The 18,980-nt window shown below is 42.1% G+C and overlaps 1 protein-coding gene across 5 annotated transcripts in view; it reads right to left on the bottom strand.

Annotated features, from left to right (window-relative positions):
- Nucleotides 1-87: 87 nt before the first annotated feature.
- The window catches only part of GLS (glutaminase), a 60,209-nt gene continuing 41,316 nt past the window's right edge, over nt 88-18,980 (bottom strand). For all 5 annotated transcript variants that reach the window (XM_086898516.1, XM_086898520.1, XM_086898518.1 and 2 more), the window contains 4 exons: nt 4,906-4,967; nt 3,902-3,978; nt 3,688-3,751; nt 88-3,329 (listed from right to left, as the gene is read on the bottom strand). In XM_086898516.1, coding sequence (XP_086754642.1) covers nt 3,173-3,329; nt 3,688-3,751; nt 3,902-3,978; nt 4,906-4,967 — 360 coding nt within the window. In that variant the 3' untranslated portion in view covers nt 88-3,172. The remainder of the gene's footprint in view (nt 3,330-3,687; nt 3,752-3,901; nt 3,979-4,905; nt 4,968-18,980) is intronic.

Here is an 18,980-nt window from a genome sequence, read left to right as displayed (position 1 = left end):
TGCTTTGCACAATGGAAATGACCAGAGTAGGTTTTCTAGGACAGCCTTCCCACAGGTAACCAATAAAACCCACCAGCACCACCATCATCTTGGTATTTCCATTTATTATGCTGTAAAAAGCAACACTATCTGGATTTTATTTCTTAAAATAAATAACTTTCATTTTCAGAACCAGTACAGCTCAAGTTTAGATTCATTCATGGGAAACTGCTAGAAATACATTCATCACTGTCTAGTCCCCACAATACAGAATCTAAAAGTCAAGATCAGCCCAGTCAGTTACAATGACCAGAAGTACACCGCCAGTAAGTATAGTCACGGATAGTCCAGCTCTGAAGCAAAAAGAAATCTGGTACAATACAGTTTGTTCACAAAGATAGGCTAATTAATGCTAAGACTACCACAATATTTCTGAGTACAAAGCATTAAGTTAGCTGAACAATTTTAGGTTGTGATACAGAAGAAACATATATGACATAAAAACAAAGGAGAGAGGGAATCTTCTTTGGAGCATAAGGAAGTCAGCGTTGGATAAGATAACCAAAAGCTATTTACTGTAAAATCTACATGTCAAGTGTCATGAATGATAAACAGCCAAACCAATGTACTGCATATATTTATATTTATAAATAACGCCATGTCTAAGTAGCTGCATCGCTGAACTGGACATTACAAAATAATCCATCTTCTCACAATGAGAAAATACTAAAACTAACCAGCAAAAATGCACTGAAGCTAAGACCGGCTAAAAGCACTCGGTATGAAAGCATTAAGTTTAGGGACAGCTATGATCTTCAATGTTAGCTCAGTTAAAATCCTTTTGGTTTTGGTTTGTTTATATCATGTGTACTATATAATATACCTATGTTTTAAAATGCCAGTTTGAACAAAGCAATGTCAGTTAAATAAAGCTAAATCAGGTATTTTTCTGAGAAGCTATAGCATGTGTTGTAATAGGGGCAAAATAGGGAACATTAGCACTGACATTCCTAATTCTGAACTAGGATCCATCTGAAAATATTCCTTTACACTGAAGCCCATAAATCTGTTGTCTTGTGCTATCCAGTGACTGATGTGGCTCAACAAAGAGACAGATGCCATTTTATTTAGTTCTTATAGCAGGGGTGGCCGTGACACAGGATGTGAAGAGAACGGGTTAAAAGCCTTCAGAAAAATAGCTGATCTTCAGAAGAAAAAAAAAACAAAAAACCCAAAAAAAAAAACAACCAAAAAACAAACCCAACCAGCTTAAGAACAGGAGGATTCTTGAGAAAAAGTGTTTGATAACCATGCCAGCCAGCTTCGAGATGCTATTTGAGGGCTTTAGACTATCAGACTCTTTCAGGATTTCATCACGATGAAGACAGTCACTGCTAGTGATGAGTACCAAGCACTTTTCCACGTGGCTTGTCCTCCCTGCAGGGAGGCAGTATGGCATTTCGACAAGAGACTGTACAGGAACTTGAAAGGATTTATTCTCAACTATACTGACCTGCTGGGTCGCTCTGGAGAAGTCACTTCTCTCCAAGCCTTAGCATACTCATTGCTAAGGGAGGGTAATGTGGTTCAGATCATCTTTATAAAGTGCTTGGGCCATTCTAGGAAGGAACTGGGAATTATTTCAGGAGATTTTGGTGCCAGAACACAGAAAATTTGAACTCTGAGATCTACTAATGGTGTGTACACTACGTGCTAGGATAAAAACCACCATATACACAACTCTCAAGCACAATCTCCTTTTCCATGTGCTAAATGATTCCTGCCTAAAACTCTTGTGCTAAAATCCTTGCCTACGTCCAACAACTGTAGTGTTTTGTGAATGTCTTAAGTGACTGCTCACTTCTGAGGTTTTATGCCACACTACTGGCAGAAGCAAATGTACATGGGACAGGGAGCTGTGGCAATATTTGACTCCTGCAAACTACAAATACCTGCATTTACATTTTCCACGACAGGGCACGTGCCATGCTGGCTTCAGTGGCGAGACAATGAACGGCACCGTTCATCACAAAAGGCATTTACTTACTTGTGTTCCTGGTGCTGAACTCCTGTCCTACACCAGGGGAATCCCAGTGATGCAATATCCTGCTCCCTGGTTGATGGCAGTGCAAGAAGAGAACATACCCCAAAACCTGGCTTATCTCCTGCTCTGCTCCCGTTTTGATTGGCTCTATGCTCCTTAAAGCTGTTTCACTCCATCCGTGTTCCTTGCTACAAGCCTAAATGAGCTCAGATTGACGTTTGGTTTGGTTCTTTGCCTTTCAAGCACTTCCATTGCCCTCGCTGGCTCCTGGTGCAGCCACCAGGAGCAGCACCTGTCAGCCCCCCCAGGGGTAGTGCAAATATACCTGCAAGGAACACCTGCACGGAGTGGAAGCACCCGCTTTCCCCGGCCACAGGGAAGTACTTTAGCAGCTGAACATGGAGAGAGAGGAGGGAGGCAAGACAAAGGGAACTGAGAGAAACGCTCCCAAGACAAAAATCCCACTACACACCGGTGCTACAAGTCACACTCCCCTACGCCATTTGGTCAAACAAACCTTAAAACACATTCCCTGACAAGACTATTTCTAAGGACAAGCCTAGACCATTGACAAGTGTCACCTATATACTCTGTGATATTTATATTATGTAAACAAGGTTGTGTGGAATTCTTTTTTCTATTTTTTTCCAAAGATAAGTGCAGATCCTTACTTAACACACCCAGCCTAAATCTACATCAGCATCCTCAGCTTTCAAAAAACCTCACTGACGCTCATACCTGACAGTACTCTGGCTCATCCTGGCCATACTGGCAACAGAGGGTTAAAGAAACAAAAATTCAGCAGAAAAGTTCCTGACCACAGACTAGAGTTCACATAGAACACAAAAATAAATTAAGTAGTGCACAGTAAAGCCAACAACAGCTAAATATTTTTATACATCAATTATATGCAGCATGAGGTAATATTGCTCACATTATGGAGGGAGATTCTTAGTTGGTTTTGTTTCTTTTGAAGAGATTGGATTTGTCCTGTGCGTATAGAAACTCCTGTAACGTAACACTGAAGTAACAGAGACTTCTGTAAAATATATACCACTATCAGATAGAAACACACACGCTCTTCATTACTTATGCATATCACAATTAAATAGGTAAGTGATTTGATTCTTAGGATCTAGCTGAAGATGATTATAGTAAGCCATCCAGATTTTTATGAACCGTTCGGTTCTCTTTCCCATCGTTGTTATCCTCTGATGGCGTGTACTGGACCTGATACTCTTGAAGAATTTTAAAAACATCATGGTGTCCAAAATGTAAAGCTTCATCCATAGGAGTGTTATTCCACCTACAAAAAAACAGCACAGTATTTTTAGGATCAGCACATTAAGCAAAGAGCCAAAAAGCACCACAAATCCAGCTCTTTACATACTGCACTATTAGTTCAGCACACAGACCACACTAAGTTCAGTAACTTTGGAACTTCATTAAGCTGAGCATAACCTTTGAAACAGCAAGTTTAGTGGTTCATTTTTCATGCTTGCTCAGTCTGCAGAACCTACAGAGAACCAGCAGGATCCCATTCCCCCACTTCAGCGGACTGGCTCAATACACTCCACTCTTATTTCACAGGTGCCTCTCCTCACGGGGACCAGGGAAGTGTTACTGGAGCATCTTTCCTCCAAACCAGCACTAAAAACACTCACCTGTCTTTGGGGAAAGGATTCACCTTGCACGCTTCCAGCAGAAATTTAACAACATCCACGTGTCCTACAGGAGAAGCAGCTTTGTGAGTGCATGTATTTCTATACATCCATTTATGTACAGACAAAAGCAGGTACGCACACAGACAGCAAGGATGTTCTAAAGCAGCCAACAGACAGACAGACAGACAGCAAATGCTGTGTGAGGAGACAGTACCTTCTGCAGCTGCCACATGCAGGGCTGTCCGTGAGTCATAGTCTCTTTGCTCCATATCCATTCCTGACAGAGCAAACCTTAAAAAAAAAAACCCAACAAAATAAAAGAGATTGCAGAGGCAAGTCTTACGTAATTTAAAGCAGGTTACAAAACTAGCATGGAACGACATTGCTCTTCAACAGGAGGATGTAAGCAGCACCACGAGCACATGGTATCTTTGCTGATAATGAAAGGGGCTTTGGCTTTAAAAAACAGCTTAGTGCCTTAACTTTCTTTCTGCTCTTTAGTTGCCATACACAAAAATAAAATATCTTTGCCGAAAACGTAACAGTCAACACACCTGATTTAAAATTGTACATGGACAAACTAAGCCACATGAGGCAAAGTAAATTTATACTAGGTGAGAAAATCCCAGGAAGTCTCACAAGGCTGGAAATCCTGAGAAGCATTAAGGGATTGGGAGAGTTCTTGCTTCACACTCTGATGCCCTGGGACAACAGAGTTAAACCATACGCTTCTTTCCACCCACTAATTATATTTAGATAAATTCTAGCCAAATTAATGCTTATTTGGTCTCCCCTACCATTATTACTGTAAATTTTGCCAGATTCTCCTCCAGATTTAAAAAGCAAAGCTAGATGTCCCTAACCTGTCCAACAACAATGTACCTTTTCCAACCTGAATTTTTGTGGCACTTTCAGAATTGAATATTAAAGCAGGTGAGAGTACAGACAGGGTTTTTTGCCAAAAAACTGTTTCATATATTGCTTTACTGTGACCCAAAGAAATGGAATACAACGGGACCCAGGATAGTGTGAGGGTACCTTTTTGATGGTTAGATTTGGGTCTTTTGGTTGGGTTTTGGGTGAACATATTCAATCTCTAGCTCATGCAGCTCAGTGTCCCTAACACAGACACAGTGCACGTGTGTGCTCCTAAATAAACAGCAACAGCAGGAACCAAAGAAGCAGCTTTCCTATTCCCAAACGCCCACTGATTTTTACCTCCGGAGTGCAGACACGTCCCCTGTGTAGGCAGCAAACAGCAGATTTATCACAGACTTCACCTACAAAGAGAGATTAAGTTCCAGTTTACTGATCTTCTTTCCTCAAAAAGAAAATCCAGTGGGGTGAGTTGGTCCAGTGCTTATGAACTTGTTAATTGCATCCCCTTGCCTGACCACATTCTGCAGTACAGATTGCTTTGCTACCGGTACTGCAAGGTCTGTCTTTCCAAGGCTGAAGTCATTAAGGACAGTAAAGAACTCAAACCAATGAATTTCTGCTCTGTTGTGGTAAAAAATAGGAGCATTGCTCTATGGGCAAACCATATTTCTCTCTTCAGCTGCCCAACGACACCAAGTATTGAATTGCACACACAGCATCACTCTGCACAATTTATAAAACCATGAAATCCTCAGAATGCAAACTCACTATGGAAAAGTAAGATGTTTATTTTTTTTTTTGTTAACTGCAAAGATTACTAGTGCCAGGAGAAATCTATGTCAGCAGAAGAGAAGAAACTATACCCCTTTTCCAGTGTATTACAGGTTATCCTTGTATATATCCAACATACAGACTTTCCTCAAATAAACCATTCTGAGCAGTTCTGTTATGTAATAAGCAAGGTTTCCAGGCAGATAAAGTTGGATCTTTTTAGATAAATATTAAATATTGTATTAAATATTATAGCACATTTAGATAAATATTAAAACATGACACAGGTGAAGTCTCTGGCAAGCAGCACTTTTTCTCAGCTTTTCTAGAAAGAAATGATACTGTCAGGGTACACCAACCTTGTCCCATGCATATTTTTAATACATCCTAGCTATAACAACTCAAAGCAGGTTTTAACAAGAGCCAAAAATGACAAGCTAGTTGGTTTTAAGTTTCCAGATCAGCTTCTTTCATTAACTGACATAGCCACTTCAATCCACAGTAATTTCCAGTAAACTTTCTAAGTGCTGCTTTGCTTTCTGAGTCTACAAAACTCTGTTGCTGCCACCAGCCAAGCACCAGAGATAAAAGAGGGAGCTGATGCTGCACTGACCTTCTACAACAAGAAGGAGAAACAAACAAAATGAAAAATCCCCACCCACAAGCAAGTCTCCCACAGACTTCTGCGGGAACACTGGCGTATTTTCACAGGGCCACAGACGAGCCAACATCTGCGCCTCCCCTAAACCAAAGCCGTGGAACTGCTTGTTGTTTTTCACACCTCAAATATGCACTGACGCAAAGAGAGACCGAAGGATAAGGAGAAGGAGGCACAAAGGCCAGGATGGAAACACAAAGGGGACGCAGAGCCACCCTCACTCCAGCACCCACAAACTCCTGCAGCTCCTTCCCAGTTTGCATTGTGAGGGCTGTAAGATTCAGATCTGTAGGACTCCCTCCCTTCTCAGGGAGCTCTGCCCTGCTGGGCTGTCCCTAACCCTGTCTGGTTCCAAAGGCTGGGCCCCTGGTCATGCTCTCTGAGCTCTGACCCCACATCACCTTGAACTGTGACAAACCTGACATTACAGCCAGACTCTCCTGACCACTGCTAGAGAGGACTGGCACTGATTCCACTCCTCCCACAAAGGTATTTCTGTTCAGAGCTCCTGCCACAAGCCAAACCAGTGACCAAGACTCCTAAGCAGGTCAGTGGGGCCCTGCTGGGGAGGCAGCTGAGCCCCCCCACCCCGCAGGCAGCCCCCCACAGCTGGGCTCAGCACCAGGGCTGCAGGAGCAGGGGGAAGAGCTGCAGGGTCACTGCAGTGGCAGGGACACACGGACTCAGCAAGGCCAGCTTGGGGCAGCAACCCCGCACCCACATTCCCTGGGCTTTCCATAGGGAGCACCGCAGCCACACCGCAATGCCAAAGCCTTTAACAGACAGCATCTGCCACAGGCACAGGGCTGCAGACTCAATGCAGGTGTGGAAGGGGAATTCAGCTTGATAATCTCTGCATTTCATCGAGATGATTCAGCCTTCTCCTCGGGGAGAGGGAACCCGCTGGGGCCCCGCAGGCAGACCGGGCTGGCGGCACTCCCGTGTTTCAGGTCCTACAGGTGATGAACGCTCTCCCTCTTCAGGATCTGGGATGTGCAAAGGACACTCTGTCTTTCATAAAAAACATTTCAGAGGTAACTGACGATTTTGGCTGGGCTTCTTGATGCTTCTGGGAAATGTAAATATATATTAAAGTAATAAAATAAAAATAGCGCACATTCCTTTCTTCAAAAAACAACTTTCCGAGTGCAGTCAGAGCCCAGAATCCTGGATTCAGCTGAACGTTTTGCTAAAAAGCGACTTTTGTTTTCCATAATGATGTAACAAAATGAAATTTGAAGATGCCTGAGGCTTTGCAGCACAATCACCTTAGAGCACATCTCTCAGCAATCTGGGAGAGGTCAAAGCTGCTCCTTCCTTAAGGTAAATCAAGTAAAATCAAAGTCTACTTTACTAAAAAACTGAACTTCTTGAGAGATCAAAACAAAAACAAACAGAAGTCCAGACAAAAAGAGCTCTGCTTGCTTACCTCAGAAGGAAATTTGCTCTGTGTCCAATACTACAAGTAATGGGATACAAAAAGCAGGAGAAGCCCAACAAATTCAGGACAACTATTAGCAGAGTAATTATCCAAAGCTGGTCAAAGATGAACTTAAGCTAAAACAAGTCAAGTGTGGCCATCATAGCCAGAAAAATCCTTTTGGGACAACTTCCTCCTGCTTCTAGAGAGACTTCAATAATTTTATGGGAGAATTAGACAGGATTTGCTACCAACAAAACACACCTTGACCCCATAACTATACCCTACCATAACAGCAGCACAGACCAGGCAAAAAAATTAACAAACTTTATAAGGTATGAAACAAAACTTCTCAGAAGGCAGCCATAAACAACAGAAGTTTTATTGAGGTCAAGTAAAAAGTGAATTCAACAAAAAATTTAGGAATCTGCAAATACAAAAGACATTTTGAACCCAAAGTAAGACTATACCATCTCCACAAGCATCTTATGGGCCTTCCTTCATTTTTAAGAGAATATTAATCAAAGCAGTGTATATACTAAATCATTATGTAAGAGGTTGACATTTACAGTGAGAAAAGCTTACTATGTGAACAGCACTTGCTGCCATAAGCTTTGTATCTGTGCAGAATCTCACTTAGGCTGCCACAAAGTCAAGTACAAATTCTCTACCCAAAACTCACAGTGCACTAGCTTGAAATAACAGGTTCATGGCAAAGAAAAAAAAAACAAAACCCAAAAGGCAAAAGGAACTCTAAAGTGGCAGCAGCAAACATACGATTTGGGGATTTTTAATCATAGGGGAGAAAAAAATCGTGAACATGATTTATCAGCTCTATCCATTCAAACTAAGTAGGGCACAAGGCAACTAATTTAAGTGTTTAGAGACTGTCAGTGAGTTTCTCACCAAGCGGCTCATGAACATTCAGTGTTGGTGTTTTGATAACTGCACTGGTGAACACAAGCTTCCCTAATGTTTAGAAACACAAAGTTCACCTTCAACCCATCAGCCATGAATTACCTTCTCATACTGCATGTACTTCCCTAACTATGAAAATTTAGTAAAAGGAGAAGGGATGGAGTCCCTTGGCTTTATATGAGCTGGATAGATCACACACTGCCACACAGCTGCATGGCAGGACCAAACCCAGAGCAGAAACTGTTGCACTTTTTGTGCAGCAAGACAAGGAGAAAACCTGCATGCACTGAAGCACAGAGACTTGGCAGCTCTTTTCTCACCACACCAACAACACAGAGCTCACTCAGCTACAATGAGACCCTCTCTGTACAGCACTCTTTCCTGAGCACTGGGTATAATCCTCATTAACCAGGCAGTGAAAACAGCACAGAAAGGTTCCTCAGAAATACTCATGCACTCAAAGGTAGAAATCAGAAACACAGTTTCACCACCAGGTTAGTAGGTGTAAGAGGTCCTGGTCTCAGCTGGACAGAGTTATGAAGGATCCAAGCTCTGCTTCACTTCAGAGGTGGCCAAAAGACCAACGCCTCCAGAGGTACCTCTCCAATTAATGATTCTGTGAGTCTGTGGGTCAGGATGTGAGCAGCTCAAGAAAGAAAAATCAAGGCTGTTGTTGCTCAAGAACTGTACTGAGGTCAAGTTAAAGCAAGGAAACAGTCGGAGTTCAGAGTGGCAGGAAGTCACAGCGCTGCAGCAGATATTTCAGATAAACACAGCGGACAAAAAGGCAAAAAATGATAGAAAAAACACCATTCCAAAACCCCAAATGGCCAAACTGAGTGAGCTACAGCACTGCCAGTTACGAAGAGATACTCCGGGTCAAAGTGACTCCTAGCCCAAAGCTTTCCTATCACAGTTATTTTAAACACCTCCTGAGCCTGGTTATGCTGGAAGTTTCAAAGGAGTCTCCTTCAAGCAGCAGTGCTGACGTGAGCGGGTGTGCAGGAACAGAGGAACTGCAGCGGGGAGCACGTGGCCCAGCACATGGCTGCATCCCCCTTCTCTGCAAACACAAAGGACTTGGGCTTTAGGGCTGGTTTTCAATTTCTCAGTGTACCAACTGGAAAAACTTAATAAAAACAAAGTTTAACTTCAGTATTAACACGCTGAAGTTACTGGAAGTGAAATTTCAACATCGTCTAACTGATCTGAACGGCTTGGCTGGAATGTGGGCATTGCCTTGGTGGAGTGTTTGTAACAAAACAGCCTTTCCTACCTGAGCTGCACACCCAAATCCAGACTTATTTAAATCATCTCATGATGGCTAATAGCAAATGCCCACACAAGACTGAGATGGAATCACTTCTCTCTTAACAGAGACCAGTTCAGAGGATTTTTTTTTAACTGATGAAAAGGGTGTCTACCACTGCCCGGCTCTAATGCCATCCATAGAATTCCTCTCCAAACACTTCAGAAACAGCACACTGACACTGTTAGCAGCACTAAAACAGGAAATTGAGGCCCAGAGAAGGACATGGACTGCTATGATCTCGTGGTGAAGGGACAGTGGCCTGACACCTTCTGCCCACTGCCTTTGTTGTTAATGCAGAACACCCAAACCTGGAGCAGGAGCTAAGCCCAAGCAGCTGAGCACTCCAGCACCGTGTTCTGCCTGTCACCACAGGGTTTGTCCCACTCTGCTATCGCTGCAATGCCTCTGGCACGGCAGGGAGAGCCTCTGCCCTGCACTTGGGTCAGGAGAGAAAAGCCAAACAGCTGTGCGTGTACAAAAAGAAAATCCTTCAAAAAAATTAATTTACTTCAAAGCTGGATTAATTCCATGAGAAGATCTTTGCTAAAAAGGTCAGTGAATCTGGATTTTAATTTCCTACTGTGCCCTGCTTCCTGAGAACGCCCCGCCCTCTCTTAATTTCTTTGAAAACATTACAGAATTAACATTCTGAAAAAAAATTATTACTTCCAACTTTATGTTTCTCCAGGTGGCTGAGCAATACAGTCAAGCCCTATAGTTCATAATAGCGCTGCTCAAGGCAAGCCAAACAAGGATAAGTAAACAACTCCTCTAAACTTTCCAATGCTCTTTCCATGATATTTAGGGATAATGCCACAGGTTAGCTTTCTGAAGAGATGTTCAAAATATCGAGGAAAAAAGGTTTGAATGGATAGTGTTTCTCAGGAACTTTGCTGTATCTGAACTTTACTGTACACCAGACCAAGTGTGCTGACAGGAGACTTTCAAATACAAGAGGAGGAGTTAAAAAGAGAGAGTAGAGCTAGCTGAAAGAACATGTGCACCATGCCCCTCTCACATCCAATTTTTTGTGCTCAAAATGGGACACAACGTTTCCTTTCAGGGAACCCTGCCCTTCTGCCTTGAAGAACAGAGTTTTTAAATGTTACCCTGCATGGCACAGAGATGTAGAGATACACTGGGACTTAAAATTTCAGCGCCTGACTTCTCTAATGACAGGTGACAGTCACACCAGCCCCAGGGCCTAATGCACTGGGACCTCAGAATGGGCTCCAGGTAAGCAGGGCTCTGAGTCATGTTCCCCCCAGGTAAGCAGGCTCTGGGTTATGTTCCCCCAGGCTCCTGACGAGGCTCCCAGCCCTAGCAGTGCTGCACAGCAGCCAGAATGCAGTCCTGCAGCTCTTCACCAGGGAAATGAGCCCAGCTCATTGGGAAGTGTCCCCGAAGCACATTTCCCCCGTCACTAATCGCCACCGGCGCTGAGCACAGCTAAGCTGCACCTCTGGCACCGGGGTAGGAGGGTGGCACGGAGGGTGGCACAGCACAGCTCCACAGCTCCCCAGCCACAGGAAGATCCATCAGGTGGCATTTCCCAGGAGCACATCCCAGCTGCTCCAGCCAGGAGGCTCCGTGCTGTCCCGCACTGGAGGCCACCCAGCCGGCCTGGCAGGGGACACAGGAGCCCCGCACACGCCCGGCTCTCCATCCATTGTTCCCAGCACACGGCACAGCTAATCCGGCTCAGCGTGGCATTAGCTCCAAACGCAGAAAATAGATTGTTAAGCTGCCCAAGGTGAGCACCCATCGAGTGAACGGGGATTAATGACCCAGGCAGAACTCTGCGTATCCCCATGGCCACTGCAAACGCCCAGGGCCTGGCAAGGAAGACAGCAGCAAGGAGTTTACATGAGTCACGAGCGATTCCACAAAGTAAAAAAGCTCCAAAATCAACAGGAATTCCCTTTCACAGTAGCAGTGTTCAGCTGCTCTTCCTAAAGCTGATCCCCTGATGAGGGTCACCAGGGTATGCAGCAAAAAGCAATCCCTCCTCCTGCTCTTCGGAAGAACTGCGGGCTTCTGGATGCTTATTTTATCAAAGGGAAACAATTCCTGAAACCCACGATGCCAATATAAACTCTGAAACAGCAGTGCTAACCTACAGATACCACAAAAAGTTAACCCAGAGCACAAAGCAAACCATTTAGTCACCCAGTTTTTACACACTGAACTTGTAACTCACCTAAGCTGAAGCACAGCCTTTAGATGGCTTTTTCCCAGCATGTAAGGTTTCAAAGTAAAGTAAAAGCAAACAGGAAAAACCCCTCAAATCGGTACAAAATGAATTTTGGTGCTTCAACTCTGAAACTAGAATGCAAGTAGTCCCTGAAAGGACAAAAATAAACCAGGGATGGATCTGAGTGTGGAACACTAGACAGGATCACTCATTTTACAAATAGGCAGGTTTCACATTTACATTTAGTCTTCAATAACCTGGATTCTACTCTCCAGTGTCCACGTAAAAGGCCTAAAAGAGACAGCCATAGTTTTCCTTTAAAATACCACTGTTCAATGTGAAGGTAAATTGTACTTCAGAGGGAAAGAAATGCAAGCACTTGATTCCCACTATACTATAAATGACTAGAAGATGTGTGAACAAATTAATGCATATACCTACACACATTTAAATATTGATATATTTGAAAATACAGATGAGGCTAGTTGTTCCATAAAGCTTTCATTTCTTCTTGACGACTTCCACCACCTCCTTAGGCTATTTTCTGCACTACTGATCCTTGTTTTCTCATGTAATGTGAAAGAAGTGCAAAAATAACTTCAGAATCTGCGAATATCTACACTGCCATATTTTAAAACCAACACAGGAAATGAGATTTTGTTAAGTCTTATCCACAGTTCCTTTTCTAACACTTTGCCTATCCTTTCTTTTCCTCTAGATGGTGCAAGGCCCTCCCTCTTCACAGCTGGGGACAGAGGATGATACCCAGCTCCATCAGTTTTACGAGCCGTGGGTGCAGCGTTTATTTTTGGACTCAAAGCTGCCACAAGTGACTTTCAAAGCTGCTACCACCGAGTTTATTTCTGGAGTCTCCCTGGTGGAATTAACTTGAAATGCCCTTTGCACAGCAATTATCCATACAGTTTGTGCTGTTGATATCAAACTAACAGACTAACAAAACGCTTATTTATTCCTCACTCCGGTTTCCAGCAGCCCTGCTCAAACACAACCCATGCATGTACTGAAATTCTGAAAGCTGCTTCTCCCATGAGTGATGTCTAGACTGCAGCCACACAAGAGGCTGTATTTTCATGTATCCAAACACAAAGCAGCTCTAAACCAACTGTGCTGCCAGAGCTGCAAAGCCCTCAGGCAAGCCAGCACACTGGTTAGTTAATACTTTTATTTAAAGCTGGAAAAAAAATCCCAGTAGGCATTTAAATATCTTCTTGCAATTCAACTGCTCACACTGTTCCAAATCCAAAGCCAATCTTTTAGAATAAAGCCAGTAATTTTCTCCTGCTGACTTCTTACATTTTTAAACTGGCTGGTAGACACGGACAAAAAAAAAATTTTCAATGGTCCTAAAAAAGTGTCTGTTTAAAATCCAAAAACAGAGCAAGGAGTTTTGACTAGGTTCAGTTCAGACACAGGAGAACAAACATTCAAACAAGCCTGCACCAGCAGCTCAGTCTTGGAACTTGTGACAGCAGCTGTGCGTGCAGCTGAATGTAAGAAATAATTAAAGCAAATATCTGAACACCAAAGGTTTGTCCTTACACCAGGAGCCTTTCTTCAACCTAAGAAGAACTGCCAGTCTGCTTTGCTGGCAATCAGACAGGCTAAGGTGGCTAAAGGAGAGGTGCAGCTTTCCAAATGGATTTCCATCATTCATATTTCCCTTTGATTCAAGCCTTTTTGAAATAAGATAATAATAAATAAGTACTGGATTATGCCACCCAAAACTGCAAATAACTAAGAGTATTAATACCACATGTTATAGTAAACTGCAATTCTTCATCCATCTCTGCCTGAAGACCTTTTTTTTTGGTCAAAATATCATAAATTAATGGATATATTCAAAAGCATCTAAAAATGGTATTTACTAAAAATGAGCACAATACCGTAAGATTTTGTCCCTTTTCTTCTCTGTTACTGTACTAGTTCACATAAAATTTAAAAAGCTTAAGGACAGAGAAAGCAGTAACTGCAAAGCAGAAGGCACTTTTCCTCCAATCACATTTGGAGTCATGAAAGACAGAATTCATCTCTTCCAGCACCAACCTCGTGCTGGTAAGATGGCCATCAAGTGGACACAAATTTCTGGAAAGAGTTTGTATCACCTGTATTCCTCAAAACAGTATCTCTCTACCTGTGAATTCACCCTAAAATACTATCACAGGCAGAAGATGGAAGTTCTTCAAGTGACCAAATATATTCTTTGACTCATACAGAATAAAGCAGGAGTCACGGATAGGAATGAGCTCAGTTCTACAATTAATTCACCCAGTGCATGCTCAGAGATTATTACATTTACTTATTCTAATTTTTAAATGCTAAATAAGATTTAGAATCTTGTAAATGAAATTTGAAATAATCTAATTGATTACACAGGCATAGTCTGCTTCATGCTATGTTTGGTTTTACCCAAGTGCCTGAAATACAGAACAGCCCTTGATGACAGCAAGTGGCAGAAGCAGAAACCCTGTTTCATGGCAACACACACTGGGAATTTGTAATGCCTTGTTATTTACAGTTCTGACTATTGATTAATTCTAAAGTATTAGCAAACTGATGGTGTTTAAATTACAGATAAGACTATTTAATTATGATGAATTAAGAGTTAAGTAATTAAATGAAATGTTTACTAGAGTAAGTGAAACATCTACTTACCTTCTGCAACTGAGATTGCTTCAGAAAGATCATGCCCATCTATTTTACTCCTGAGATGTGCAAACCCCACAGGGTAAGACAAGCTGTTTTGGCCAGCCATGTTCCTGAACTGCCCCACTCCCACCTCTGCCTCTCCTGATGGAGGCAGAAGAAACAGCCATTCACTAATTCTGACTGCAGAACCTGATATCCAGAGGTGGAGAGTGGGACACACAAGAAAAATGTAATTGGATCCTTGCACACAAGCCTCTCCCTGAGGAAACAGGGAATAGCAACTCAATTTTACTAGAAAATATTACATAGTATTATAAGAATGTCCAGGGCATGTGGATGGGGCAGTTTCTCCTTTACAATGCCATGATCAGGAGCAGGACAGCAGGAAATGTGGGAAGCAGACTGGGTTTGTCTTTCCCCTTTCTGAAGTTTTCAACACAGAAGGCCCTAGAGTACCTAATGCTGAAGCTTCAGCAGTGCTCAGATGATAATGTTGTGACTGCAGATGATAATGTTGTGACTTCCCTGCCCCTTCACGTGTGTGCCTGGACAGATGAGCCTGGCAGAAGAGGAGCTCATCTCAAGAGCTACTCACTAACAATTTCTCATTATGTCTTACTCTTTGCTTACTACCCATGTTGGTATGGGTATATCTGTCCCATCCCTTTATTTTGAGGATGATTATTTATTATTTATTTTGAGGTTGATTTCAGAAGGTACAAATACTGGGAAGAAGAGTGAACTGAGTACCAAAGCTGCCTTCACTAGATCACAGTAAGCATGGCCATGCTTGTTTCCAACTGCTGTTTCAAATTTTTTTGGAAACTATTGAATTAACACTTTTTGCTTTTGGAAAGAACAGAATTAAACACATCACTGAAAAGACCCCTAAAATATCAAGTGAAAATTTAATCATCCTTCATTAGACTTAAGTGCTAAAGTTGGCTGATTCCACTTTTTTGTTTCCATTTTTTTTTTTAAAAAGACCTTTCATGGACATCCATAAGTTGTGCTAGCAAGAAAAGTCCCCTGTACACCTAATAAAGAAAACCGAATTAGAATAGCAGTAGTGAGGAATAGTGAACCAAGCAGTTCCACAGACTGTCAATTAACAAGTGAGTCTTGTCCTGGCTGGTCTGAATCACCAAAGGTGTTACTGCTGCATTGCTGGCCATGAAGAGCATGACAAAGGAATGGTAGGTTGATTAATCCTTTCAAGAAAAGGTTTACTAGATCAAGTGAAAGGTTTTAAAGCATGAAGACTTCCACCCTTTAAGATAAAGACCAGGCAACTTTTCATTCCTAGGTGTCATGCATTTTCCATCAGCAGCTTGGATGGAAATAGCTCAATGATGCTGCCATGTCCAAAGCATCCAAGTTTTTTAAGAAAACTACCCGCTCAAAGAGTTTAACTTACTCCAATGTAAGTAATGTTTAACTTACTCAAACTGTTTGGGCATTTCTCATCAGCAATGAAACTATTTGTCAGTAAATTATGATGGCTGGAAATTCAAAAATGGTAAAGTAATTCTTGCTCAGTAAACTATCACAGAAACATCATACCTATTTTGGAAGCTCCTTTTCAGCCTTTTCAAAGGCTAAATCCCTGCTAACAGTTCTGCAAAAAGAGCATAAGAGACTATACAGAGAAGCCTTAAAAAGGGGAATGAATACTAAGCCACTGATCATGGATGCAGGGAAAAAAACCACAACAATAAGAGCCTTTGAAGCAATGGATATAGACATCACTAACGGTGCAAGATTTGGGACCAAAGGACTGGGATCAACGACAGTCACATGAATCAAGTGGAATGCTGATGGGTGCTTTAGTGACAGGAGCTGTGTTAGACAGGACAAAAGGATGTCTGCCTTTTCAAGGACCTATTGACACCACTGACACCCACACAACAGAGTAGAGTGGGACCACGTCCTGCTCCCCAGCCTGCAGTCACTTCACAATTTGTGGGTGACAGTTTACCCTTAAATACAGGACTTGGAACTGGAATTATAGCCAAAAGAAGGACTTTGCTCTAACAGGAAGTAGGGCACCTGCACTACAGACTGACTCCACCCTAAAGGTTGAAAGAAAAATGGGGAAATCTCACCAGACACTTGCACTCTACTCTTGTTGTGAAGTTTCTTTCTAAATGCTAGGATCAAGTTCCTATAAATCTTATTCTTATTTTTAGGCTATGTGTTCCATACCTGTTTTCCTTGTACTGGAAATATTAGCTTAAATAAATCATTTGCCCTCCTGCTTTTATCTTTAAACACTGCAAACAGTCATATTATTCCCCAGCAGCCTTGGTATATGGGATAAAACATAGCTGTTTTAGCCTGCTTCTCTGTGTTCTCAATCATAATTCTTAGTCCTGCTCTGCAATGGCATGAGTGGGGATTATTAAAAATATGCTTCATCAAAACAGTTTACTCTCAGATCAAGATTACATTTTAATTATTTGACTTGCAGTAATTACAGGCTGGAGAATTTTAAGAGAGAGGTCCTTTAAAAGAAGTGTGAAATGTACTTTCCATTCAGAAAGTAAAAGCTACACATATAACCAGGTCTATGAGTCCAAAAAACCCCTGATTATTGCATGAGTAATTCCTGAACAAACAATAAAGTTGCCTGCCTTAAGGAAAAAAGCTGGGCTAGTGAATGACATCAACAGGAAACAGTAACTTTATCTCTTCCTATCACTCCACTGTGTTCTCAGTTCATTGTTTTGGCAAGTGCTCTGATCACAAGGGGTCCTAACAGTAATGTGCCATCCCTCAGCAAATAACACACTTCCACACTTGCATTCAGCCTGCTGGCCTTCAATAGAAAAATAAAGGGAATAAATATGGCCTTTTCAAATCCCTAAATCACTTCATTTTCAATGACATAATGAAAAAAATACTTAGAATCCAGCAGGAAAAATACAGCAGGAAGTGGAAATACTAAGTATTGCAAACCAAAAGCCATTTTTACCTATGCCACTTCTAGGACTCCTTAAAAGCCAACAGATTACAGTATGATGGGAAGATCAAGTTCAGTGAAAACCAAAAGTCACCATCACAAGCTACAGAAAGGGAAAATTCCAATTCTAGGTTAGGAAAAATTCTTTAACTTTAAAGAAGTTAAAGCACTTTAAAGTGCATTAAAGCACTGGGATAACTTACCCAGCCAGATGAAAAAACCTTACCACTGGAGGTTTTCAACACTTGACTGGCAAAGCCCCTGAGCAACACAATCCAAGTGACACTAGATGGCTCTTTGAACAGGAGGATGGACTAAGATCTCCAGAGATCCCTCCCAGCTCCCTTGACCTGGTGGTCTCCTTCTCAGGTTGCTGACAGTCACTAGTGCCTCCTGAACCTCATACAGATAGGTTACAATAACTGCACCCAGCTAAGGAAATGTGACCTGATTTAAGGAAAGATAAAATATAAATTTCCAATTCATAGTGTGTACGTGAGTTTTGTTCAACCACATCAAGGCACAGCTATGTGCCAGCTGAGTCAGAATCAGAGCGGAGCAGCAGCTAGAACAGGAAGCAGCACCTCAGAGCAGATAGACTGCCTCACATGCCTGCTTAGCATACAAAATACATGGTTGGCTGGAACATTTTTGAGAATAGGAAGACGTTCTAGAATTACTTCCTTTTCCTCTTGTCCTTCCTTCAACCCCATTTCCTCATCAACCTTAGTCCTGAGGTGTCGAAGTGTCTATTATTCTCCAAACATCCACCTGCCTCGCCCTCAGTCAAGCACCCATGCCAGCTTTATTGCCTCAATTAAGTCCTGTTCAAACTAAACAGGTAAAAAAAACAAAATAACAAACAAAATACCCAACAAACTTGCCCCCCACCACACATATGCCACTCAACTCCATTCTAGGCTTTATTCAGCTAAGCTGCAGCCTCAGATGTGACCATTATGTACCCCTGCTATGCACAGAAGAAACGCACGTGGCATTTTCAGGAGTAGCTGAACCGCGTCCAGAGTGGCGCCACTCAACCCTTGCAAAAACGTTTAAATGTTCAATGTCCAAGTGATACCAAAAGTCTGCACAAAGCAAGATTAGATGCCAGTAATAAAATTAACTCCTACATGTATGAAAACCAGAAGACAAGAGGGTATTTTTATTTTGCACACAATATTCTCTAGGAGTAAATGGCAAATTAGAAACCATGCTTGATTCAAGGTAGGTAGTTTAATAATTTACACTATTTAAATTATTCAACATACTAGGACATGAATTCCTGAAAGAAAATGGGACTGTGCATGACTCAACCATGTCTTTACATATATTAGTTAGTCATGTGCTTTCCAGACTAGACAAATGTGGAACAGACAAGATGCCAGCATAACAAAAAATAACAAAAAAGCTTTAGTTAAGATTTCTACCCAATTTAAAGCCTCTTGCCAACTCTCCAACCACTGCAGACATATGTGAACTCAAATCCTCAATGAGACTGCACTGGAGGCA

The sequence above is a fragment of the Cyanistes caeruleus genome, chromosome 7 (assembly GCF_971803275.1).
Source record: "Cyanistes caeruleus chromosome 7, bCyaCae1.hap1.1, whole genome shotgun sequence".
NCBI classification, from domain to species: domain Eukaryota; kingdom Metazoa; phylum Chordata; class Aves; order Passeriformes; family Paridae; genus Cyanistes; species Cyanistes caeruleus.
The sequence above is the reverse complement of the archived record's forward strand: the minus strand, read 5'-3'. Positions and strand labels throughout refer to the sequence as shown.